General features: G+C 43.7%; 1 protein-coding gene across 5 annotated transcripts in view; it reads left to right on the top strand.

The window, feature by feature from the left end:
* The window catches only part of ASAP1 (ArfGAP with SH3 domain, ankyrin repeat and PH domain 1), a 357813-nt gene that overhangs the window by 276847 nt on the left and 54061 nt on the right, over positions 1–26905 (top strand). For all 5 annotated transcript variants that reach the window (XM_049092734.1, XM_049092733.1, XM_049092730.1 and 2 more), the window contains 3 exons: positions 4839–4908; positions 21931–22018; positions 24728–24776. In XM_049092734.1, the coding sequence (XP_048948691.1) occupies positions 4839–4908; positions 21931–22018; positions 24728–24776 (207 nt within the window). The remainder of the gene's footprint in view (positions 1–4838; positions 4909–21930; positions 22019–24727; positions 24777–26905) is intronic.

Below are 26905 nucleotides of genomic sequence, written 5' to 3'. Positions count from 1 at the left end.
ATCAACTCTGAGTCCCCACCTTCCTCTTACTTCACAGCCAGTGTCACTAACAAGCTTTTCCGTTGCTAACAGGACACAATGCATTTCTTGCCATCTCTGCTGCCCTGCACGCAGAGGAACCACTGCTGTCTCTCCTGGAATATTCAAGTAGCCCGCTAACTGGCCTCTCTGTGTCTGTCCCTCTTCTCCATTGCATCTCTACACAGCACCTAGAGTAGCCTCTAAAAAACATAAAGCATGGCAGGTCATGCCCATGCTTGACGTGCATGCAGGGTCTGACGCCTGCTTCTGTCTCCAGCCTCATCTTATGCCGTCTCCTGCCCTGGCCCTGCCACACCGGCTTCTTTCCGTTGCTGCAGTGGTGATTCTGCTTCACAATAAGTGCATAAGTAGAATCTTAATTATTCGCTTTACTAACTGTCCTTTTTGAAATAAAGCTTCTTGTTTTCTGATTGCTTGTAGGTATTTACCTTCTTGACTTTATCTAAGACATAGACATTTTTTTGTTTATTAAAATTTTAACCATTACGTCTATAAATTACAGTCCTAAATTTCTGATCATAATCAGTTTTGGTTGTCATTCTACTCATGCATCCAACAAATGTCTTTTGGGAGTTTTAATACATGTCAAACACTGTTAGAGACACCTGGGAATATAGCATTGAACAAGAAAGATAAGGAAGTCCTTAGCCTCACAGAGCTTACATTGTTAGATAAGAACTATATGGGAGTTCAGATGGTCACAAGGGCTATGGAGAAGGATAAAGCAAGGCAGGGGATTCTGGGTGTGTACGAGTGGTCCTTACCTGTGGTGGGCAGGGAAGACTTCAGTGAGGAGATGTTTGAGCAAAGACTTGAATCATCTCTACAAAGGGGATCACCTTTACAGAGATGTATTGGGGATGATCCCCTCAGGTGATCCCCTCAGATCTCTGTGGAGATGGCCAGGAACATGCTTCTCATTGTGATACAGAGAGGAGTTAGGCAGAGCTAGGGCAGAGTGAGGACCTGGGGGAGTCATAGGAGACAAGGTTAGAGGGAGGAGGACACCAAGCCAGGAGGGCTTTGGAAGCCACTAGTGAAAGATGAGAGTCATTGGAGAGTCTGAAGCAGAAGAATGCCATAATTTGACTCATTCGAAAGTGTCTCTCACTGCCCAGCTGAGAATAGCCATGTAGGATATAAGAGCAGAAGCAGGAGGCCGGGTCACAAGTGAACCGGGATCAAGGGAACAGCCACAGAGGGGTAGGAAGGAGTCAGAGTCTAGATAATGCAGGTAGGACCACCAGAATTTGTAGATCTGGGTGTAGAGAAAGAAAAGCATCCTAGCATATAGCATAGAACCTGGCTCTCTCTAGAAAGTCAGTGAATGTTGGCTATTAAGTCTTGTAAAAAGTAAAAGAAGAAAAGAAACACCAGTTACCATAATCAGTATTAAACTGGACTCTCAACAGACACAGTGACCAAATTGTAGCCCAAATGGCAGGGGTATCTAGTAGACATAAATTATTATAGTTTTAACACTACTCACCTAAAAGACAAAATGGTTTTCTTGACATCAGAATTGACTGTTTCTAAGTGAAGTGATTAATCTCTAACTGTTCAAGAAAAGTCAACAGGGTCTTTGTGTAGATATTGTTTGGTTCAAACCCTAAAATGTTGAGAGGAAGCATCACCTTGTGAACATGTGCTGTGTGCCTGCCAGAGCTCTCATTCAAGCCAACACATCCAGAGAGGTTACATAATTTGACTAAGATCCTACAGCCAGCAAGAAAGCCCAAATTCTAACCTGGGTCTTAGGACTTAATGCCGGGGTATCTCCCCTTCATATTTCAAAGAAGGCATCACTGCTGCTGATTGTCCTTGGGGTACTCAAGGCATTAGATGGCATACACACACCTGACTCCATTCTGCTGGTCTGTTCTTCATTCATGCACTCATTCCACACACATTTATTAAGCACTGTAGTGTTTCAGGCAGTCTGCTGGGTGCTGGAAGGCTTTTACCTTCCAAGAGAGGTGGTCACAAGAGAGGTGGGCCTCACCCGAGCCTTGCCTACAGTCTGTTGGGAAGAGATAAGGAAAGCACTCTTGCTAAGGAGGCTGGAAGTCCAGTGGGCCAGCCTCCCATAATTGCATGGGCTGCAGAGGGTGAATGAAGATAACCCAGAGTGGCCTGTCACTGGTATCTCTGGAAGAGAAAAGAACTGAAATGCTTCTACATGGAGACAGACTCACTTGCTAACAATGACTGCCCTTTGTGTCGTGTGTTTTTTCTCCTAAGGATCATTTGCTTTAGTAATTTTCGAGCCTAGTTCTGGAATACTCTTTGTTACTTAAAGGATTGTTAGGCAATTTGAAAAACACTTTAAATTTTTTTAAAGTAATTTTAAAGCTTTATGACCCAGAGGCACTCATTGAGAGGCAAATAGCAATTGTTTTACATATATTTTCTCAAAATAGCCCTAGAGGATGGGCATTAATATCTTCATGATGCAGATTAGGCAAGCAAGGCTTCAGGAGGTCATTTACATGAACACAGTCCCATGGTTGGTGGGTGATGGTGCTGGGATTGAAGCCCAAGTAATCGAGCATCAGAACTGGTACTTGTGTAGTTATAATAGGCCATCTTCTAATAGAAAGTTCCTTTTCTGAAATTCTGAGGTTAGGGCATGGTGTAACTGGTGTTCTCTCTGGCACTATCTGAATAGATGGTAAAAGTCCTTGGTATGTCCATTCAAGAGCTTTTCAGGCAAGCATCCTTAAAACTTTGGGTTCAGAGAGAAAAGCACAGGCGTTGAGGCAGTCCCTAGAAATCTCCGGAATAAAAGCTCTCAAAGTGTACAGAGATGGGACTGTACAAAGGATTGACTTGATTTTGCTCCCTTTTGCCTGGTGACCTGGGGGCACCACATGAGCAATGTCTATTAGCCAAAAAAGATTACTGCTTTTGTGTTTTCCCTTGGCTTTATTACTAATACAAAAGAATACGGTTTTGTATTTGATTTTGTGTTTCCTTAATCCACATGTGGAAAAAAAAACACTAAGGACTAAAGATTTTACTAAGTAAAATGAATAAACTGAGTTGCAACAATTTCCTAAAGATTGACTAATTTGTTAGGTTGATTGGTTGATATCTTAAAATGTGTTGAGAGAGGAGGATGACACTCCCTTGGCTTTAGTGTGTACAGGAAACAGCTCACCCATCTAGCAGGCTTTTAGAAGGGTAAGGTGGAATGCAAAACTGCTGCAGCATTGGTTATGTTAACCAGATGCAGGTATGATCGTGGGACAGATGTCACCTCTTGTCCCCCATTTCCCTAGTCAGTGATGCAGCTGTAATTCAAGGGTGTTTTATAATTGGTAGTTCTGCATTATGTCCTGAAGATACTAGCAGTGTGTACCGTTTGCTTTTGCTCAGATGGTATCAGATTCTTGTTTCCTAGGGCCCCTGGGTGGCTCAGTTGGTTAATAAGCATCTGCCTTTGGCTCAGGTCATAATCTCAGGATCCTGGGATTGAGCTCTGCCAGGGGCTCCCTGCCTCCCCCTCCCTCTCCGTCTGCCCCCCTGTACTTGTGCTTGTGTGCTCTTTCTCTCTCAGATAAATAAATAAAATCTTAAGAGAAAAAGGTCCTTATTTCCCGCGTGAAGCATGTAGAATAAACTATGCTACTAGCAGTAACGTACACAAGAAGACAACATTATCTGTGTTCGGAGTTGGCTTTACATTCATATTGCAGCAGGTTTCTTACAGGACTCATTTAAGAGGGGGAAGGACACATACAGTGATCTTATTTTAAATGCCCAGGAGAAGCAACAGCCCTCTCCTGTGATGTTGTCTGTTTCCCTAAGAAGCCTTCACCTAGCCCAGGGAATCGCTGTTCCCTGTACGTGTCTGTTTTTTCAGGGAGATGCTCTGAACTAGTACATTTGTACCTGCCTGCACATGTGCAGATGCACCTCACAAAGGCTCACCTGGAACTGGACCATCCTCGAAAAAAACCTTCCAAGTTGAAAGGAGTTCTCTTTGACTTTTTCTGACAAGTGTCAACTTTCCCAAAGAGAGGTGTACACATTGCCAAAAATGTTGATCCATGACTCAGAGCTCCTTTCTCTATAGCCTGAGGCAGCCTCGCTCCTACTCCTCCTTGCCTGATGGGTGTTTTGAGTTAACTTTCTTAACTTCTTTAGCTTTCATTTTAATTACAGAAGCAATAGATTAATACAGCCTTCTTGTAGATGAGTCACAGATACGGTTAAAAACTCTTTAGTACCACCCCTCATACAGGTCTGGGCCTCCTTCCCAGAGATGGTGAATGTACTGTGCCTCTTTCCAGACCCTATTCTGTTTATTTGTACATATATTTACATCCCCATAGAAAATGTAGAGCACCATTTTATATGTGGTATCTTTTGGGTTTTTTTTTTTTTTAACATTACTAGAGCATACCTGAATTCTTTTAAAACAGCTTGCTTTTTTCAATCAATATAGTAGGCTTTAGAAATGTATATCAGCACACACACATAGTTAATTGATTCTTTTAAACTCCTACATTCTAGTCCATAGTATGAATGTAACAGTAATGCGTTTATTCATTCTCCTGCTATTAGACTTCTGGTGTTTCCCACTCCACTATCAAAAACAGTATTATATGCCTTCTAGTCTGAACTGCCTTCCACCTGGGATAATAAAAGTGATAACAAAATGTGCTGGGGTTTGTGGGGTTTGGGGTGGTTTTGTGGTGACTGTTTTATAATATTGTCATACATACCACGATACAATTGCATGCCACAGAGTGAACCAGCTGCTGTATCAGGTTGTGTTTGACTTGTTTTAGGCTCCGGAAAGTGTGGCAGAGGAGGAAGTGCGCTGTCAAGAACGGGATTCTGACCATCTCACATGCCACGGTAAGCACGTCTGCTAATTTACTGTGTTGCGCCTGTAAGGCCTTTAGCCACATGGACTAGAAAGCAAAAATGTGATGTAAACAGCACTAAAGTTTCCCCCAGGTATGTGTACTGTATGGATTTGGGTGAGATAGTGTAGGATATTCCTTTACAGAAGAAATTGGTCTTGTCTTGTCCTAAGGTGTCCTGCCTCATTCTGTTGCCCTTCCAGAATGTCTCATGTTTGTTCCCTCAAACCAAATCAGGTATTCTGTTATCTTATAATCTTATCTTTCGGGAAATGTTATTGGTGTTTGTGAAAAAAACCTAGTTCTCTGAATTATAAAGATGACAGATGTTTGTTGCATGAAATAATAATTAGGAAATTAAATAATATGTATATAGTATGTTTTTTGTTTTTTACTATTTAAATCACTCCGAAAATCCATCATTATGTTAAAGAGCTAAAATGTATATAAATAAGATAGTGGAATAATAAAATTGCCTCAATTGTGACTCCCCTTTCTTTAAGAATAAAGGCAATTCCATGGAAAGATAAAATAAGCTACTAACACTTACATTCTGTTTTCTCTTCAGATTGTCAGTTATATATGCATATATATTGCATCCTTACAGTTGACACTGGAAGTCTAGCTAGAATTTTTATGTTTTGGGTCACCCATTTTCAACTACAAGTCCTGTACTGGGAGAATTCGTATGCTGTCAGAAAAGATTCAGTCTAGTGGTAGTCAAGGACATGTGCCAGAAAACAAGTAATTACTCTTTTGCCCTTTTAACACTAGCAAGAAATTACTTTTTGTTCTGAATGATGTAAAGATGAGAATGGAAAGTGTATCAAGCAGGACTGGAAACAGCTCAGTGTACTGAGAGTCTCTACAAAGGGCTATGCAGTTAAACCCAGCAATCCCAGCTTGGAGGGAAGCTTCAGTATCCTGTGCCAAGTAATGTCTTTGAATTTATGATAAGCAGTTAATTGCTAACAGGATGGTAAAAATAAAGGATGAGCATTTATTACACTGGCAAGTTTTCATGATTCACAGTCGAGATTAGATTTCCCTCTGTTAAAAAAAAAAAAAAAAAAAGATTTCCCTCTGTTGAGTAAGAAGTACCACTGAATAAGCACTTCTTCCTACCAGACGCTTCATAAAATTTATTTCACTTAATCCCTTCTACAGCCCATGTGGTAATCTGACCTTCATTTTGCAGGATGAAGAAACTAAGGTGCAGAGAAGCCCAATGACTTGGCTAATAGTAGGCAGAGTTAGAAATTCAGATTGGGGTTTGACATTACTCCATATGCCCCTTCCATTCTGCCCCTCTTCCTGCAGGACTCTCTCATCCTACTAGACTGTATGCTCTCTTGGGGCATTTACTAGGTCCTGTTCATCTTTCTTTCTTTACACACCCCCTCTCCATTGACCTTGACACATGGAAGGTAGTCAGTACATACTTGTGGCCAAAACCCTCCTGCTGGAAGATTCCATGCATCTTAACAATTATTGGACTCTATGGAACTTGAGCAATTACATTATCTCTGTCCTTTGCTCCTTGCAGAGCCCTTGGAGTGATTCCTCAGAAGTCCTTCGTTTCCCTCAGCCCAACAGGGATTTTTAAACTATCATGCCAGTTGTGACAAGCCACCCATCTGCTCCTGGAAATCCTGCAGGCAGACTTAGATCAGTTAGTAATTATCACTGAGGCTAACAATTATTCATTTATCTAGCAATGTTTCATGAAGCTTCCCCTCCAGGTGCTGTACTGGGCATCACAGATACATGGAAAATGAGTTAATTTTGACCTGCTCATTTTCAATTCCATGCACAGTTACCTTATGAAATGGTTCTATCAGTCACAATAATATTAGTTACCACTAAGTGAGCACTTTCTGTGAACCAGGTTGTATGAAATGCTTTACGTGTATGACCATAGGTAGTTGTTGCCACAACCCACCAGACAGATGCTATTACTAAGAGAGGTTAGGTAATGTGCTCACCTCACAACCGGTGAATGCTGGGATTTCAGTCTTAAAACCTCCATGAGTGCTTAATGGTCAGTGTTTGCTGGCCAAGCAGGGATCTACTCTGCTCATTATGTTGATGATTAAATACTCAGGGATCTGTCTCAGAAGAATTTCAGTCACATGATTCAAGATCAGAAATACTGATGGGAATAGATGGATGGCATTATTGAGTATTCTCCATCAGTTGGGCATTCATTGTTCTGAGGACATTACCACAATCTGTTTTATGTAGCTTCTGTTGCTCCTATTTGATAGACAATGAAACAGTTTCCATTTCTAGGCCATGTTTCTCTCTATGAGAGTGAAGATTCCCACCATCTGATTTTTCCTTACTATCACACCTTCATCCCTATCAACACCACCACCATCATCACCACCGCCGTCATCACCACCAGCACCATTGCCATCATTGTGGCTAATATTGTTGAATGCTCACTAGGTGATAGGCATTCATCAGCTCAATGCATTGTAACATTTAATCCTCACAACAACTTAAGTTATAGGCAATGTCACCTCCACTTTTCAGATGAGGAAGCTGGGATTCAGAGAAGTTCACCTACAGGTTACATTGCTAACAAGTGGCACAGCTAGGAATCTGATATAGGTTAGAATTCTGCTCTAATACCCTCCCACACACTCCAGAACATTCTCTCCTCCTCACTTGCAACTCTAGTTCCTCCCCAGCATGGGATCCTAGCTTAGGCCATCACAGACATAGTTACCCCTAAACCAGGAGTACCTAGGAGTCCGTGTGTGAAAGAAGCACGTACCTACATGTGCAAGCTAGAATTCTTTGATGGCCCGAAGTAGGGTGTGAATCCTGGGAGGTGATTCATTCATAAGAGCAATACAGCCCTGCACTTCTGTAATAAAAACTAGTACGGCCTCTCCTGAGTCAGTATCCTGACTCTTGGGGAGCTGCAGGGTTGACCTGTCTCTGGGCAAGTTCCAGAGTTATCCAGGGTTTTCAAATCCTAAACCCCTACAGCAGCTAGAATGGCGCTCCTCAAGTATCTAGTGTCGTGAGAGGTGTTTGAGCTGCAGCTCTGCATGGTATAGATGGAACATGAGATTGGCAGTTGCCTGGATGTGATCATGCTTGTTCTTCATTCAGCTTTCCTGAGCCAGATTTGTGTCTGATTACTGTCTGATTTTATTAGCTGAGTTGGGCCTAAGTGGTGGGAGTCTAAGCAGAGACAAAACCCAGAAAAGACCCAAGGAACTCCTCCACACCCAGGGAATATTCTTTGGGTTAAATATACTACAGTGAAAACTTCTGACCATTTGACTTTATGTAGATTGGGAGCTTTTAGTCAAAGATTTGCTACATGTACCCTTTCTTTACTCTCTTCTTCCCTTAGATTCATTTGGCTATGACAGTTCTCAATAAGCATTTTGACAAGTTCTGTGACCTTATTACGTTTCATCGACTTGTGTTTCTTAAGAACCTGCAGTGGGAGGCAGTGCATGTGAGGAAATCATGGAGTTAATGGAGTTGAATCAGTGGTAGTCATTGCTAAAAATAAAAAATAAGTTCTCTTCCACCTTCTTTTCTTCCTGCCATACGCATAGCTGTGGCCCAGCCAACTGTGTCAGTGCTTTATTAAGGCTCTAATCCACAACAGGTATCTCATCAGCCACATTGTTCAGTGGCCATGAGAAAGGACTGTGGCATCTGTCAGATTTGAGCCTGAATCCCACCTTTGTCATTTACTGAGTGACCTTGAGAAAAGTATTTGGCTCATCTACATTATAGTGGGGATAAAATGAGATAATGGACTGTGTGTGAGCATCCAGTTAACAGGAGTCATTGATGTTAGCATTGCCTCATTGGCTCTCCTGGTGATACTGAAATCTGCCAATGGGTAGGCTCTGCTGCTGCAAACATTAGAAATTTTGGGTTCCCCTCTCCTGCCCCCAGAGCAGCGCGGGGGTAAATGGGTTCCTCCACCTAACTTCAGATTCTCTCCCACTGGTTGGTGTTATTCTGTTCCCCACTTTTCACTGGCTTTGAGCCACACTCTTTTGCAGCCAGTGACATCACACATAGTCCCATCCCTGCTTCCACAGAAAGGTCTCCAGAGCCACTTTTCCTGACTTTGCAAACACTATTGATTCCTGAGAATCCAATTGAAAATCAAGTCTAGGAGCTTCCTGGGAAAGCATGGGATTGAGTCATCTTTGGAAAAGTGGATAAAAGAACCTTTGTTTTCACAAAATTTAGGGCCTTTGTTTGGGACCCCTTACCAAATGGGAATTCGTCCCATTTGAAGGGCCCCAGTTGGTGTCACCTATCAAAGTGACTCAGAAGAGGGTCAAGCATGCATTTAGATGGATGAGGCATGGTCTTTTGGGTTGACCGTTCATGAGTGATCTGCGCCAGGGGCCAGTCATCTCCTCAGCTTACTATTCAAGGAAGAAATACATTTCTCTGCGTACCTGCAAGGTGGGCAATGTGCCCTACAAGAGTTAGTCTGCAAAACACTGCTTTTCATATGTCTGTTGAAAGGACATACATTTTTTTTATTACTATTCAAAGTAATACATCCCTATGGGGATCAGATTCAGTGAGAGTCTCTGAATTTGCTATCACAATAATGTTGATAGTGGCTCCCATTTATGGGCCATCTAGTGTGCTCTGAGCAAGGTATAAAATGCTTTAATTTTGAAATACCAATTCTAAGAAAGCTCCGACAAACATTTAAGTCGGCCTCAAAGCTTAAGGGTGAAGAAGTTTATATCAAGCCACTAAACGATTATAAATAAATGTCTATGTTTTTGAATTATTTGCTTGCCCTTTTCAGTGTAAGCGTTATAGTATATAATAAAACTAATAAAGCAAACTATGAAAGAATATAAGAATTATAGTTGAAGTGAAAAATTAATGTCAAAAGCATAAGAGGTTTTGTTTCTCAAAAACCCTTATTTGCTGAATTTATTAACCTCAGCATCACATACAGTTCAGAAAACAGGTTGAAAAGAGAAAGATAACTACCATTTACCATTTACCAATCACTTAGATCATGCTCTGAACTCTGTGCCAAGCTAGAGCTACAAGACAGATGTCACTGTCTTTACTTTGCACTGGTCTACAAGTTCTTAGGAGGTGGAAAATGCTTGCCTCTGATCTCTCAGCACCTAACACACTGCCTGACATGCAGTTAGTGTTCAGTGAATACTTTTGAGTGAAACTGCTCTGTATAGAAGAAGAAACAAAGGGTCAGGGAGATTAAATTCCATGCCTAGGGTGATGCAGTTTATAAACAGCTGGACCCATTTTCAAACCTTAAAGCCTCTGCGCGTTCTAGTACATAAATAAGCCTTTCCTCAGATGCCAACTTGTTGTTAGGTCTTTGAAAGTCTCTTGAATAACCGTTTTATGAAGTAAGGAAGCCCTTATCTTGTCACTGAATCACCATAGGGTCTTAGGGTTAGAAAGGTCTACCAGGGTTTCCTGGAAGGAGGAAATGGAAAATCCTGATTGTAAAGATACTACACAGCATCCGTGAATTTGTCCGAAGACTGATTTTTTTTAAATCTTAATTTTTCAGATGCCTGCAGATGCTCTTAATTTAACACTTTAACAGTCATTAAGTTCATAATCACTTTTTCTCAACCAGCCAACACTAAAAGTACTTTCGTAAAATAATTTTAATCAAATAAATCAATTTCATAAAATATCACACAAACATCCACGAAGAAGGTTTGGTGTTTTACTCAAACAGGCTGAGAATCCAGCGGGACTAGACCAGGCAAAGCCTCTTTTAGAGGGTGTTCAATTGGCTGAATATTTTAAAAGTGTGAGGGGGGATCAGGAGTACAGTCTTCTGAGGCGCCCTGCAATTAATGCCCTTCCAGCTACTTACTGTGTGTGACTTTGTTAGAACATCTAAGTTTACTCCTCATCTGTGAAATAAGGTAATAACAGTGCCTGTCTTCCAGTGTTGAGAGAATTCAAGGAGTGGATGCATCTAAAGCTTTGTGGAGCCTGGACCACAGTGGGCACTTCATAAACTTAGTGGCTACTCTCACCATCTCAGGGGTGAGATGTGCTGAGTTGGGTCACAGCATCAGATCCTGGAGCCAGACTGCCTGGATTCGAATTCCAAGTGGCACTGAATCCCTATAAGGCTTTCCCTATCTACATAGAATAGGACCTTAACAGTGCCTGATTTGTAGGTGGGTGTAAAGATTTAAATTAGCTCATTGATTATAAGCAACTAGGACAGGATGTGGGGCAGGATTAGTGCTCAAAAAATGTCAGCTGTTATTACTAGTCCTATTATCTTCTTCCCTGATGTGTTACTACCTCTATTTGAAACTGGGACCTATTGGAGTTTTTTTTTGGTATTGCTCTCCTTCCTTCTCAAGGTCTCTATGAACCAGGTTCAGGTATCTGTCCTCACAGTTGTTTCACTTGCACCCGTCAGAGGTTAACAGCATCTCTGGCACCTCCGGGGCATTCCACCAAAGCCCAGAGCTTGAGGTCTGTCCCTGCCTTGGGCTTTTTGGAATCCACAGACATTTCCCGAGGACTGTTGTTTTCAGTCCAATCCAGAGCCCTGAAGACAACATTGGGCAGCAAGAGGTTTATTTAGCAGGTGCTCTGGGCGTCTGTCAGAAGGCACAGGGCAGCCCGTGGAGCTCTCCCCTCCTTGTCGTGGGTTTAACAACAGGTTTCTGACCGGCCTTTACGGTGTTCTAAGGACTCCTCATCTCTGTCACCAGTGTCACTGCAAGAGAGTATTTTCCTTTCTCCAAGAGATTGGAAGCAATACTGAATTATCAAAGGACAGACTTGGGAGCCCCTGAGTCCTGGGCTCAAACCCATGAACAAGCCATAGGACCTTGGATCCTCCATTTTCTCCAGTGTAAAATGGGTATAATTTACTCATGAAACATTTTTCTGATTCCAAGCAGCCCCTGAGCCAGGTGCTAGAGAAGCAGGGATGAGTTAGCAGCTCCTCACTCTGGAGCTTGGAGTGACCCAGGAGAAACGAGCAGGACGCTGCGGTAGAAGATGAAGGGGAAGCTGCCTTTGTGTGGCCAGGGAAGGCTTTTCTGAGCAGACAGCAGTAAAGCAAGGGAGGAGGAGTGCCAGGAGAGGGAGGAGGGGAGTCCCCACTCCTGAGGCCAGAAAGCATGTTCAGGGAGCCCAGGAGAAACCAGTGTGGGTGGAAATGGTATCACTTTCCTTACCCTGTTTTAAAGAGTCTTTTGGAGGCTTAAATAGCACAGTCTTTGAAAGCTATTGCTATCTATATATTCTGGGTTCTAAAAAAAAAAAGAAAAAAAAGCATTCAAGGAGGAACTTAAAAACTACTTTATGGTTGAAATAGCAGAAGGTCCAATTAAGCAAGAACCATTAAAGGCATAACAACATCCTGAACCACTATTATTGTAAATCTCTTTTTAAAATGCTCTCTCCCCCACTTGGCTGTTCATTCTGTTTTATGTCTCCTCTGCCAGCTTCAGGTGATGCCATTTTTCTTCACCTGATCACCCAGTCTCACCCTGCTGCCCTTGTGACAGGGCACCCTCAGCCCGACCCTTTTCTTTACAGACCAGGACTGACTTTAGAGTGCAGCCTCAGGTCCCCCCGGCACTGGTGTGGAATCCTAACTGTCACGGTCACCCGCAGAAGAAACACGGCCATTCCACTCTAGATGATGTTATATGGACATAGAAAATAAGCACCACCAGTTCCAGAACTCAGAGGGTCACCATGGATTCTCTGTGGGCTTCTCCCTCATTGCAAATGCAGAACCAAAGACATTAGTATTTATTGGAGGACTTCGACTTCCCAAGTTCAAGTTCCCTGAAAAGTATGTTTAGAAGTATGTCTGGTTGTGTCTTACGGGTTATTTATGCTTCTATCAGAAATTTTTACTGTATTTAAATCCCAGGATGATATATTAGCACCAGCAGTATAGAGTTTATTTCAGATGCAAATACTAAATAGTTTTTATTCAGGTGCCAGCATCTGAATAAACTTGGAAGAGGCTGCAGTTGGCTAAATGAATCCAGTGATTCTCAGCCCTGACCACAGAGTAGAACCGTTAGGTTCCATCCCCAAAGGCTCTCATTTAATTGATCTAGAGTTGAAGCCCAAGGGTTGCTTCCCTGGTGAAGAACCACTGAGCCCATCCCTCGTTTGCCAGTGTTACAATTCAGAAGACCAGGGGGCAGGTTCTTACAAAGAGGTCTGTAGACATCTGCAGCAGATTGCAAGGCCTTCTGCAAAGTGCGTGAGCTGGCTTGTGGACCTCATTGATAACTCAGCCAGTTTGAAGTCTGACTCTCACCACATCCCTCTTTATCCACAGAGGGTCCTGTTCATGAATGAAATAGTAAGATCAGCAGGGGGCAAGTCTCCACAGCCTGAGTCCCAAGCATTTCTGGGAATAGCTCTGACCCCCTCATTCCTACTCTGTCTGCATGCTCTGTGTCTTCACATCTGCCCAGGTTCTCTCTGCTCCCCCACCCCACCCCACCCCACCCGTGGCCCACGGCCACCAGTTCACCCTCTGCCACCCTCCTATCAGACAAGATTTGCTGTTCTATTTGAACCTGAGTGATGTTAATGGGTAACTCTCCCAGAAGTGGTTCCACTTTAACAAGGAACACTGTTTTATTCTACAGAGAAGTGGATGACAGTAGAATTTTACATACCAGGTATATGGACACCATTAGAAAAGAGATCTGGGAAATCATTAGTAAGCTTAAAAATAGTAACAGTTACTGAGCACACACTACCATGCTAGGTGCTTTATGTAGGTTTTCCCACTTAATTTTTATGACACCCTTGCGAGGTAGTTGCTATTACTTCCATCTAAAGGGACAAGTCTGGAAGTCCCCTAACCACCAGGTGCTGGATCCAGATTTGACCCCAGGAAGTTGAATTCCAGAACCTGGACACCTGCCACTTGGAGGTGGGGCACCAGATGCTTGTGCATCGCCTTGGTTTATTATCACAGCAAAGCAGCATTGTTTTCCTTCTTTGTGATGAAGAGATTTGAACCCAGGAGGGTGAAGCTACTGGTTCATGACTGTTAGCAAATGGTTAGGCCTAGACCCAAAGCCAGGTCTGATTGTCTCCAAAATTATGGATTTTTCCTCTATTCTACTGTATACCTTGTAGTATGAATAAATTGCCTTTGTAAATTAACAAAATATTGGCATTGCTCCAGACAAAAGGGCAGGAGCCTCGGTTCCCCGAACCCTGAAGTGTGGCTCCCAGGTACTTTTTTTTTTTTTTTTTTTTAGAGAGAGAGAGAGCACATGCACAGGAGCCAGGGGTAGAGGAGGGCAGAGGGAGAAAGAGAATCCCAAGCAGGCTCTATACCCAGTGTGGAGCACAAGATGGGGCTCAATCTCACAATCTGAGTTCACAACCTGAGCCGAAATCAAAAGTCAGACCCTTAGCTGACTGAGCCACCCAGGCGCCCCAGAAAGCCAGGTATTTGGGGTAGTTTCTCACTGTGACTTCGAAGACCAGCAAGCATCAGTTTCTTGATTCCTTCTAGCAAATCTTCCAGAGGCACAAGGGCCTCACGGTGCAGATGCTGCTGCCTAGGATTTGAGGAACTGCCAAGTAAATCTGCCTCATGTTGCAAGGAGCCTGCCTGGAGCTTCCTCAGGGAACTGATTTCTTAGATGAAGAAGAGGGGGTGAAATTGAATTTAAATGTAAAAGAGGTCACAGATCAAAAGCACCAGCCTTGCAGGTTGTGAGGGCTGAGCCTACACAGTCCTTCGGGGTCATTCTGTGTGCATCTGACATGACTGGAATTCCAGCAGAAGAGTGCAGTAAAACCTTACTGGTTTAGAGCCCACAGATCCAGAAAGTGTGCCTCTTTGGTTGCAGTATATGTGACTGGTTCTTAAAAGGTAAAAAGACTAAAGAAAATTCTGATTTTACAGATTTGAAGGTATAAAAGAAATGACCTGTGCTCTGAAATTAGTGGGTTTACATGTTATTCCCTACCCCATCCTCCCCAGGATAAGAAATAAGGGAGTCCTTAAAATTATGTTTTACCTTCACCTAACATTCTGCTAGCTGTGACCTTAGGGCAAAGTTACTTCACCTTTTTGTGCCTTGGTTTTACCATCTATTCAAGTGGGGGTGATAGTAAGTGGTACTCACTATAGGTTGGTTTTGCAGATTAAACACATAAATATATGTGAAACACCTAGAACAGTGTCTTGTTACAGGGTCTTTGTAATTGTCAAGACACTTATGCTTCCCTCACTTTAATTACCAGGTATGTGAATGTAAGGGCAATAGAAATCTGTTCTAAATGTTTGCCTCAGCTACTCACTGCCCATTTTTTTATAAAATATAATGAGAATACTTTTTAAAAAACATAGCCTATAGTTCGGATGTTTTATCATCAAATTGCTGCCATTTTGTAGAATTATTTTAAAAGGTTTTTGGTTGGACAGCCCTGGTGGCTTAGCAGTTTAGCACCGCCTTCAGTCCAGGGCCTAATCCTGGAGACCCGGGATCGAGTCCCACATCAGGCTCCCTGCATGGAGCCTGCGTCTCCCTCTGCCAGTGTCTCTGCCTCTCTCTCTCTCATTCTGTGTGTCTCTCGTGAATAAATAAAATCTTTTTTTTTTTTTTTAATGTTTTCGGTTTACAAGCTCTAGTTGGTTAATAAGGCATGGATTACAGTGGTTACTATGGTTACATAGGAAATAAGAGTTTAAAAGTTCTTGTGCTGGCCCATGGGGCACCTGGGTGGCTCAGTCAGTTGAGTATCCAACTTGATTTTGGCTCAGGCCATGATCTCAGAGTTGTGAGATGGAGTCCCGTGTCAGGCTCCACACTTAGTAGGGAATCTGCTTGAGGTTCTCTCTCCCTCTCCCCCTCTGCCCGTTCTCTCTCTCTCTCTGTCTCTCTCTCTCTCTCCCTCTCTCTCACTCGCTAAAATAAATTATTTTAAAAATAATAAAAATTTTTAAAAATTAAAAAAATAATAATAAAATAATAAAAATAAAAGTTCTGGGTGCTGGCCCAAGCTCTTTATCTGGCAAGTAGAGACACTCAGATTAACAATTGTAGAAATTAGTAAATGAAATAACGTGCAGTATGTTTGTCAGTTGCAGTAACGACAACATCAGCCCCACTTCTTACCAGAAGCCCAGATGAACTCTTTTTTCTATTTACATTATAGCAGATACTCTCAAAAGTAAAGTGACGAGTTCCTTATCACAGTAAGAAATTTTCAAGAATGTCTGCATATTCGAATATGTCTTTCTCACACATATATCTGCCAACTGGAAATGAGTACCATGGTGTAAATGGTTGGGAGGCTTAAGGGAATCCATAGTTATGCACACTCTAGAAAGAGTTATTTCAGTTAGATGGTACCTTCTCCTCCCCTAAGCTATCTGAAAGACTGCTAAAGGGGAGGAGAACTTTCATTGTAGCCACAAGATAGTAATTTTGGAACATGGAACATGTCCAGAACTGGTGGGATTTTTCAACAGAAGTATTAAGTGTTTGGAGGGAGATAAGGGGACCGGCCATTCCAGCATAGGAAGAACAAGAAAAGGAAAAACAGGGAAAATGTTTTCACATACTATGCAAATGTCCCAAGGGCTTGCCTTGATGAGGGAACAGTGTAATAAATGGGAAGAGCTCTGGGAAGAAATTTGTTCAGATCTCAGCTTTGCTTTTTACCTTCTGTAAAACATTGGTCAGTGTACTTTTGCCTTCCTGACCCTCAGTTTCCTCATCTGTGAAATGAGTACATAACAGTAACCCCACTATTGAGACAATTGCAAGAATTCCATAATAAAATTTACTAAAGTATCTAGCAGTTTAGGTGCCCAGTAAATGAATACTCTTATCTTGCCCCCAAATAAACCAAAATATTTTCCGAAACACAGTAGTGTTAATATACTAAAACTTCAGAGATAAGATCTCACTTTAGGTGTTCAGTATGTACCTAACACGTTGCTGGAGGATTATTGTGTTTATTGACTGCATGCCAAATATACGTGTGCCTCTAGGGCAGAGTAGGTGTCTAGATAAGTACTTACTGAACAAAAAGTTTGAAACGACCATAATGATCAGAACAGCCCTGTTAACCAAATATTAGCGTAGAAAGTGAACAGAGCTTTATTATTTTTACCTCTTCCCACACAACGGCCTCAGGCTGCTGAGGTCAGTCTCATTCCCCCAAGTAATTAATGATGTTCACTTGTTGTTTGTGAAGCCGAGCAATTCAATACGGTGATGGAGGGAAATCATTTCATTTCTGGATACTAATTCCAGTAGCAGCTGCTTCCTGCTAACAGAGAAATACGCCTGTGCTAACAACTTCACACTTCCAGCAAAAACATTTCACCGTGGTACACACTCAGCTGTTTGAGGACAAATGTGGGGTGTTTGTTTTCTTCCAGGAGACGCAGAAACGTTAATCAGAGTTGACTCATTCCGTTTCTACAGGCATTTCTACTTACATGTCTGATGATTTTCCTAGCTGAACAGCATTTTCTATTTTGAGTGGCAGAGCATTATGTCAGAGGATAATATCTTCATCACTTCTGCTCATGGAATGCGTCCAGAGCTTCCCTAGTTGGAGCATTTTCAAAAGTGAAAAACTCGAGGGTGGTCTTGCCGTGTGTGTGTATAAAATGAACACATCTGTGTATATTGGTAATTGAAAAAAAGTTTGCAAAACAATATATACAACTTGAACCAACCCCAAATTTTTTTTTGTAAGATTTTATTTTGAGAGAGCACTAGAGAGAAAGCGAGCAAGCACAAGTGGGGGACAGAGGAAGAGAGAGAAGCAGACTCCCTGCTGAGCAGAGAGCCCGATGTAGGGCTGGATCCCAGGACCCTGAGATTATGACCTGAGCAGAAGGTAGACACTCAACCAACTGAGCCACCCAGACACCCCTGGACCCATGATTTTTTAAAACCGACATCCTTGCTCACTCGCTCTCCTTCTCCCTCCTCTCTTTCCTCTCCCTCTCTCCCCCCCTTCCCTCCCTCTCCCTCTCCCTCCCTCCCTCACATACATACATTTGTAAACTCAACTGGATTAACTGTTTTGTCTGGGTATAAAGTGAGATTAACAGGTAGCGTTTAGTTTCTTCTTTGCACCATCTGTGTCCCCTAGTGTTTCTTCAGTTAGTATCATTCTTATAATGAAAAGTGAAATGTGTAAGAGGACAAGCCTCAGAGTTTCAGGGAACAGAGCTGTAAAATCTTTGATTTTGTATTTGAAATAGAAGCACCCATAGCTTTTGAAAGCTGCTGCTCAGCAGCAGACCTGCCTTCCCTCCACTCACTGTCCAGATGCCTGGACTGAGTGATACACATACTATAGAGAGGTAGCTTTGGAATAATTGTTTAGAAACCTCATCTTTTTAGCAGTATCTTGAGTCCCCAGCCCCCATTACCATGACTGCAGCTTTGATTCAGGCCCCCATCATTGCTCATCCATCTCACGGCCTCGACCTCCTCCCCCGCCGCCCTCCTGAATGCATGGGACCTACTCACTGCTCTGGTGGACCCCTTTCAAGAGATTGCCAGAGCCACTGGGGCAGGAATTTGAGCTCCGGAGCACCCCAGGCACTTCTCCCAACCCCGCTAACCTCCCTATAGGCATCACTGCTGCCCTGGTCTTTCCCTCTGCCCCCCCCAGGTGCCTGCACCTGTTCCTCCTCACTGTTCCCCCTCCCTTCCCCCCTCCTTGTTCAGACTCCCCCTCTGGGTCCTGCAGGGCTGAGGCTGCCTCCGTGCAGCACTCCCCAGTCAGGATCTACATTCTAGGTCTGTGCCTCTGTGTGTTTCCTGTAGCTGCTTGATGGCAGAGTGCTTTCCCTTTGTGCTTGGAACGTTGTAGAGGCTCATTAACTATTTAGCCAAATAAGTAAACAGGTATAGCAAAGAGGCTTCTAAAATTTCTCATCAGTTACAGGAGTAACTGGGGGAAAAATCAGAGGACCTGAGAAGACAGAAAGTAGAAGTTCATCTGGGGCACCCTCGCTCTCTTTGTTTGTAACCTAGATGTGGAAGGGCCCCCAGCACCCCCTGGGGTGTGAGCCACAGAAGGGAGGCCAGTGCCCGTCACGCCCAGCAGAGGGAGCTGCAGGCACAGTGGCAGGAGCTGGTCTGCAGGAGCCTGGAAGCAGAACTTGGAGTCGTGGTACAGACTGGGGTTTTTATTCTGCAGGAAGGACGTAATAAATACATGCTTTCTTTGCTTTGTTTTTTCTTTCCTCTACTAAAACAATATGAAAGCATTTCCTAAACTGTACACAGTGATGTAGCCCAGGGCGATTCACTTAGTCTTACTTTGATTTTAGTCTGCCAAAATGCCAAGAAGATTATACCTTCCTTAATCAACATGCCTATAAATTAGTACTACATGTTGAGAAAGTGCTTTGAAATTTTGGGGAGTCATACAAATCAGAGTTTCTATTATTACTCTTGTTTATTTCTGAGCCTTCTGGGGCCTTGGTCTGCAGACTTTGGTTGAGCATACCATGCTCTACTTTCTGATACTCGTGGGCTCAGATTTGGCAATGTTGGCTGCTTCAGCGGTCAAAAATTGTGTTCTTTGCTCCTCAAATTGACATTTGGGGTGACAGGTCATTTGTCAGATATCTCACGAGCATTTGGGGGAAGAACACTATATTGTAGGCGAGATGTACCTGTGTCAAATGAAGTGCATGTTGATATGATAATGGTGGGCCGGTAGGCTTGACAAAATTCCAAGGGAAATAAATATTCTACATCCTCATGATTGGAGTTGTGGGCCAACCGTGAAATGACTCAAACTGTTTAGAACCCTCATCATCACAAGCTTCCCGGTAATATATACTCTGAGGTCATCCATGCTTAGGGATGAGAGGTGAATAGTACTGTTTAACTTTTCTGAATACTAATATTAAGTATTTTTCTCCCCTCTGAAAGTTTTATATATGTTGGTGAAGTTGTTTATTTTATTTTTTTTTTATTTTTTTTTTTTTTGGTGAAGTTGTTTAGAAGTACTGGAGTAACATAGATTTGGGGAGGAAAAAAAATCATTCACATTCAAATGTGAATGGTATCTAAACAATTCTTTAAGTCTTTCTAAGAGATTTCTCAACTTAGGATAAGAAACCTAAACTTCTTATTATGCATAATCATCTTAAGCTTGGGAAGTTCTTCCTTATGTCTGGCTCAGATCTTGCACGATGTGAGTGCATTTCTTCTTCATCTGGGCAGATGGAAAACAGCTGTCCTGCCTGCCCCTGTAACCGCCTTTCATGTTCTCGAGGATGGTCATTAAATCTTTCCCTGGTCTTCTTTCCCCAGAACTAAATAGTGCCTTCAACCAATCTTCAAAGTGCCCATTTTCCACTGCTTTAATCATCTCCTCATCTCTCCTAAGCTTTTCTCCATCCCTCTTTAAATGCGGATGCCAAATTGGAACACAGTATTCTGTGGAAAGTCTCCCAGTGAACAGGACCACTACCTGTTCAGGCTGTCCCACATGATTGTCATCTTAGCAGCATCCAGAAGGATGAGATGCAGGACCATTCCTTTTGCAGTAGGGGGCTAGGGGAGGGGGACCTCGAGGTGGCTGCAGCTGTGGGTTTTGGAGTTGGGCCTGTGGCAAACCAAATCCCAGATCCATTCTGAGAAAGCTTTGCAGGCCTGCAAACCCCTGCCTCCTGCTTCTGGGTTTGGCAGCCAGTTCTGTAGCACAGGACTCCCTGCCCCAGTGCTCATTCCTCTGAGGCAGAACTGTCCCATGAGGGATTTCCTGGCTGGTGTCCATGCCTGAGTCAAACCATACGTGCAGTAAACATGAAGTCCCTTGGGGTCTCTCACTTCCAACCCCCAGACAGCTTGCTTTGGAATAGATTCAAGACAAGAGGGATTGTTTTCTGTGTCTAATCTCATTGAAGTCACAGAGGGAGGAGGATCTCAAAAACTGTTGGGCGAGTGCAGGAAGGTAAACAATGTAATTGCCCGGTGTCCATCATCGAGAATGGGAGCCGCGGCAATGGGAGTCATTGACGTTGTCTTGATCATGCACCATTTCTGCTACTCGGGACTTCGGGTCACTGGCATACGACCTTTCCTACACTCTCCCTCTTTGTTTTCCCCCCAAATTTAAGTTCCTGGGGATGTAAATGGTCCTGACATGGGGATTTTCAGGATCACAGCTATCAGTCTGAGGCAGGAATACAGGAGTAGGGAGTTCTGTGGCTTCCTTCAGCAGGCTTGTATTCAAGTGAAGGCCATCCTGGGCACATAGACATTTCACTCTTGGTCAGCTCCTCTAGGAAGCAGGCATGCTGGCATCGGCCACTGGCCAACATGTGACCTTACAAATATAGCAGGAGACATGAAAGAGTTTTGACAGAGTGAGTCTGCAGCAAGACTCCCACGTAGGCAAAGCCTAAATTAGCATAACTATCTAAATCCTGCAGGGTCTGAATGAGTTATATGTGTGACCAAGAGATTTGCTGATAGATGATATGAAGTCCTTATTATATTTTCCCTCTCTCCAGATTTTGGGGCTCATTAAGCAGTGTCTCACAGGTCAATTATCTTTGCACGTTTGAGAAAAGTACTAAATTTTCCATTGCAACCAAAATCTGCGGATCCGTGAGATGTCGGGTTTGGGCTGATTAATAACTGGACTCATTTTGAATCCGCTGCATTTCACAGTATGGTTGAGAGTGCCAAAGATTCGTGCTTGGGTGTGTATAAGTTCAGAAAGGTGCGTTTCCATTGAGCATGCCCACTCTTCATTGCAAGTGAGGTGGATTGTCTTAGTTCCATTCTGATTAATCACCAGGATATTTATATACAGTTAAACAACAATTGTAAGATTTTTTTCCTTAGACGAGATTCAGAATTCTAATGGAGTAAATGAGACTCCATCACATGTGCTGCATGAGACTGTGCACCTGCCCTACAGGGCTCTGATGCTGAGGGTGAGAGGGCAATGCAACGTATAACTCCCTCACTTTCTCTTCTAGTCTAACAGGCAACCGGCCAAGTTGAACCTTCTCACCTGCCAAGTAAAACCAAATGCCGAGGACAAGAAGTCTTTTGACCTGATATCACGTGAGTCCTTTTTCTCTCCAGGTCATTCGCTGTGGCTTCTGACCCTGGGCATCTCCACGTCTGGGCGTGGAAGCAGCAGCAGCTTTCCCAAGGCCTGGCCCCTGGTATTTCTGCATGGGCAGCTCTCTTCATTTTCCCTGAGCCCACCCACCGCGGGGAAGGCAGAACAGTGTCAGATCTGACCTTCAGTAGAATCAAATTGAGATTTATACATTAAACTAGACCAGTTCTTGACCATGAGCCTACAGCTTTGTGCCCTTGGAGAGATGTTTCTAAGGAATTTCAATGTCACTCCTAGATCTGCTGAATCACAGTCTTTGATGTGAAGGCCGGACATAAATATTTTTTAAGAAGTCCCAGGTGATTCTGATGTGTATCTGTGGTTAAGAATCTCTGGCATAGACTTGAGAATGCAGGTGTGCCACTATAACCCTATAAGAGTTATAACCATGCCCAGAGTTTTGTCCCTGCAAAATAGGGCTCTTAAAAAATCATCTTGCTTCCAGGTAGAACTGCCTTCCCACTTCCCGAACGGAAGACACTGCATCCCATCACTCTTTCTCTTTTTTTTTTTTTTTAAAAGATTTTATTTATTCATGAGAAACACAGAAAGAGAGGCAGAGACAGAGACAGAGGAAGAAGCAGGCTCCTTGCAGGGAGCCCGATGCGGGACTCGATCCCTGGACCCGGGATCACGCCCTGAGCCGAAGGCAGATGCTGAGCCACCCAGGCATCCCCCCATCACTCTCTTAATCCATGGGTCATTGTGTGCTTTTCTCTTGTGATGAGGGCACATAATGATCCTCCCATCCTCCGACCTATGGCCTGTATCCTCGTGGTCTTCAGAGAGTGAGGAAAGATTGTTTTCCTCTAGACTGACTCCCTGTGCTTACACTGATCCTGGGCATGCACTTATGGAGTACCTTCAGGTACCCGAGAAGGGACGCCTTTTTATAAAGGAGGAGGATGATAGTGCCAATAAGGTGACTCACCTATATTATGAATCTCTGCACATTAACTTTCAGTATTCTTTCTTCTCTCTAAAGCCCCATAGGGCTGTCCAAGAGTGCAAGTGCATGATCTGTGTGCAGAACACCGAAACACTTTCCTGCCCCTTGAAATCCTTCTGATGTAATTGGGTGAATGGAAGCCCCAAAACAGTTTCAACCCAAGGGACTGAATCTTTCATGAGACCTTTTAAATTTTTTTTTTTTTTTTTTTTTATGATAGGCACACAAGTGAGAGAGAGAGAGGCAGAGACACAGGCAGAGGGAGAAGCAGGCTCCATGCACCGGGAGCCCGATGTGGGATTCGATCCCGGGTCTCCAGGATCGCGCCCTGGGCCGAAGGCAAGCGCCAAACCGCTGCGCCACCCAGGGATCCCTCATGAGACCTTTTAGATGGAGTCCAAACTGGATTATGCAGCATCTGTTAAAGTTCAGAGTCCCCATGATTCTTTATGACCAAGAAATTTATCAGGTTATTGATGAGAAAGAAATATGAAAATTCGGAGTTATAATATGACTTTGAAAAGCTAAAACTCCTAGAAGTGAGAACCTGTAGGTTATTAATAACACCCATCAATCACTGAGCATCTGATATGTTCTAGGTGCTCTATATACATTATGGCCATGCCTCACAAAAGCCCTATCAGATTCCTATTTTATGGAAGAGGAAACTGAGGCTCAGAGATATTCAGTGACTTACCCAAGGTCACACAGCAGTAAAGAGGTTGAATCTGGTTCAGCCAAGCCTCTTGGGCTCACTGTGCATGGCGTGTTTTTGGACAAGCATATTCTTTGCTTCTCTCGAGGAGATGAGGGGTGTGAGTACCTGACCTGGAATAGACATGTTGTGAGTGAATAAGGAAGAGTTAGTTCAACCTGAATATGAAGATTCTAGCAAATCTTGAATTTTAAGGAAGAGCCTCCCTTGTGTACAGCTGCCCAAACTATCCAAATTAGCCTGTTCCCTCCTGACCTGGGCAGCAGCTTAAAAGAGAACCTTGAGCAGAGTCAAAGCCCTTCCTCCCTGAAGCCTGATTCAGCCAGAGAGTAACATGGGGCAGCGTATGCCTATTTGGTGGAGCTGCCCCGTGAGTTAATGAATCATTTCAGAAAAGTAATCTTTTTTTTTTTTTTTTTTAGAGGAAACAGTAAAAGACACATTGAAAATGAAAAGTCAGGGCACCTGGGTGACTCAGTGTTTGCATGTCTGCCTTTGGCTCAGGTCATGACCCCAGGGTCCTGGGATCGAGTGCTGCATCGGGCTTCCCGCAAGGAGCCTGCTTCTCCCTCTGCCCGTGTCTCTGCCTCTCTTTCTGTGTCTCTCATGAATAAATAAAATCTTCAAAAATAAAAAAGAAGAAAATGAACAGTCACATACTGAACTGGTAACATACAGTCTCTAGTTGGTCACTGACATCCGCTATGATCATGAAAGATCTATCCCTCTTTCTCTTTCTCAAAAGAAGTGCCAGATGTTTGGTATTTGCCATTATTTTATTGTACTCCTGTTGCACTTCAGAAAAATAATATTGACAAAGTGGATTGTAGAACTGCTAAATCAGAATGGTGTAAAAATAATATTAAAACCTTACTTTTGCTGTGATTTGTTTTGTTTTTTTTCCCAGAAACTTTCAAAATTTACATTATACCTGAAGATATTCCACTTTCTAAAGTTTCACTTATTTTCTTTTTTGTATTTTAGATAATAGGACATATCACTTTCAGGCAGAAGATGAGCAGGATTATGTAGCGTAAGTAGTTTTTGACATAATGGCACAATATCTTCAACTGAAAAGATGCCTCTATCCTGTGCACCGTACCTTAAAAATGTTATGTTAAAAATGTTTTGTTTCTGAGAACCTCTCCTGAGGGTTCCACATGCTTCTGTCTCACCTCTGGACCTTCACAGCCTCTCCTGTGTCTGTCCAGGTGCTCAGTAAATTCCAGTACTTCCTGCAAGATTCAGCTCAAGCCTCACCATCCCAGGGCTCTGTACCTTCCTCCTACCCCTGGGCCTCCTCACGTTCCTCAGTGATCCCCTGGTTCAGTCTGGAGCCCTATAAAGACAGAGAACTCTTGAGGGCAAGAACTGTGCCATACTCACTTTAATCACACTGCCTGTACTCAGGAGGGGCTTACCTGGTACTGAGCCTGTCTGCCTGGATACTTGGCTCTTAACTGCAAGGGGGGAGGAGAGCCTGGCCCCAAGGGAGCAGGATGGGCAGGTGACTCCTGTGGGTGAGCCTGGCTCAAGAGCCGGGGGTAGAGAGGAGAACTGGCTTTGCTGTCACACTCTCCTGGGTAGACTCCCACCTCACCTGACCAGGTATGCAACCTCAGGCAGCTCCCACTGTCTTTCTTCATATTGTCCCTAGTCCTGGGCCATCCTCATTCCCTCTTCTTCCTGTAGCCTGCCAGGCAGTGTGGAACCATTACATCCTCAGCTGCTTGGGAGAAAGGGAGGATGTTTGTGTTGGAGCTGGCAGATAGGCCTTTGTGTGGCATTCCCATTTTCAAAGCCCTGTCCCATTGGTGACACACAATAAATGTTATTTTCCTGAATTTTTCTGGAGAGCCACAGAATTCTGTTCACTTCCTTCCTCTCTCCCTCTTCCCTCTTTCTTCTTCCTCTGGAGAATCCCACTCTTTCCCCATTTCAGGAGAAATGGTAAAGGGTCAGAAAGAGAATAAGGAATGGGTCAGAAAGATGCACAGTTGAGAGACACATAGCAAAAAAAAAAAAAAAGGCTGAGGAGGCAGCTCTGAGAGGGAAGGTAGGAGAGGTGAAGGAGAAGAAGGAGAAAAGTCTCGGACCCATTCATTCATCTGAAGATTTCATGAACCCTGATTCCAGACCCAAAACTGCAAATTGTGAGACTACGGGGCTAAGTGAGAGCCCCTGCTCTGAAGAAAGTCGGTCTGTGCTGGAAGAGAAGGCAGGGGACAGGGTGCTGTGGGAACACAGGGACACGCACCCTCTCGGGTGGTTCTTGGGAGTGTTACTCAGAGATGACTCCCAAGAGGAGAAGAAGCAGCCCAAGCTGGCTGCTGAGGGCGCGGGAAGGTTATAAATACTCTGCAGGCTAGGTGCAGGTTTTGCTGGCCTGGAAGCAACAGAGAGGAATAGAAAGGAAGCAGTTGATGTCTATTGCTGATCTGAGGTTGGCCAACTGGCAAGTGGCTAGGAAAGAAATAAGAGCAGGAGGGCTGGCCTTCCACCCGTGGACTCAGGTAGTATTTACTGAGATCATACTGTGCTTAATGCAGACCTTGTCAATCCTCACAACGACCCTAGAAAGCAGAGGCTATTATCTCCAGTTTGAAAATGAGGGCTCTGAGAGGCAGTGTACCCGTGGTCACAGTCCCAGGAGCCTGGGGGGCTTATGGTCAAGTTAGGGAAGAAGGTCCTTCGGCCCAGTGGGTGTCTCGTCGCCCTCAGTATTGGTGCTCACTGTGAGCCAGCAGCGCCTCACTCACCATATCTTTACTCATTTCAGTCACGAGGCTTGGCTTGTTTATGCCCATTTTGCAGATTAAAAAAACTAAGCCAGGTTAAGGGACTTGTTTCACTGCTTCTTCCTCTCTTTTTTTCCACCTTCCCTGAATCCCTATGCGGGAGAACAGGTAAGAGATTGGTGTGAGAGAGGGAACGCATCCGCTTCTTTGTTCGAATTTCAAACCCAAGCTGTAGTATTGTCTTTACTCGGTGACTTAACAAGAATTCAGTCCCAGTTTGATGAAAGAGGCACAGGCTTCTCACCCGTGGGACTTAACACCCGTTAGTAAAAGGCTGGCTTGGCCCATCCAGCAGCTGCTGCACATTTGCACTTGGCCTTCTCTGGGGCTGGTGGTGGTGACAGGAGGTTTCATTTTGAGTGAT

This window comes from Canis lupus, chromosome 13, assembly GCF_003254725.2.
Source record: "Canis lupus dingo isolate Sandy chromosome 13, ASM325472v2, whole genome shotgun sequence".
Classification (NCBI taxonomy): Eukaryota; Metazoa; Chordata; class Mammalia; order Carnivora; family Canidae; genus Canis; species Canis lupus.
Note: the sequence above shows the minus strand (reverse complement) of the source record. Positions and strands in the feature narration are given on the sequence as shown.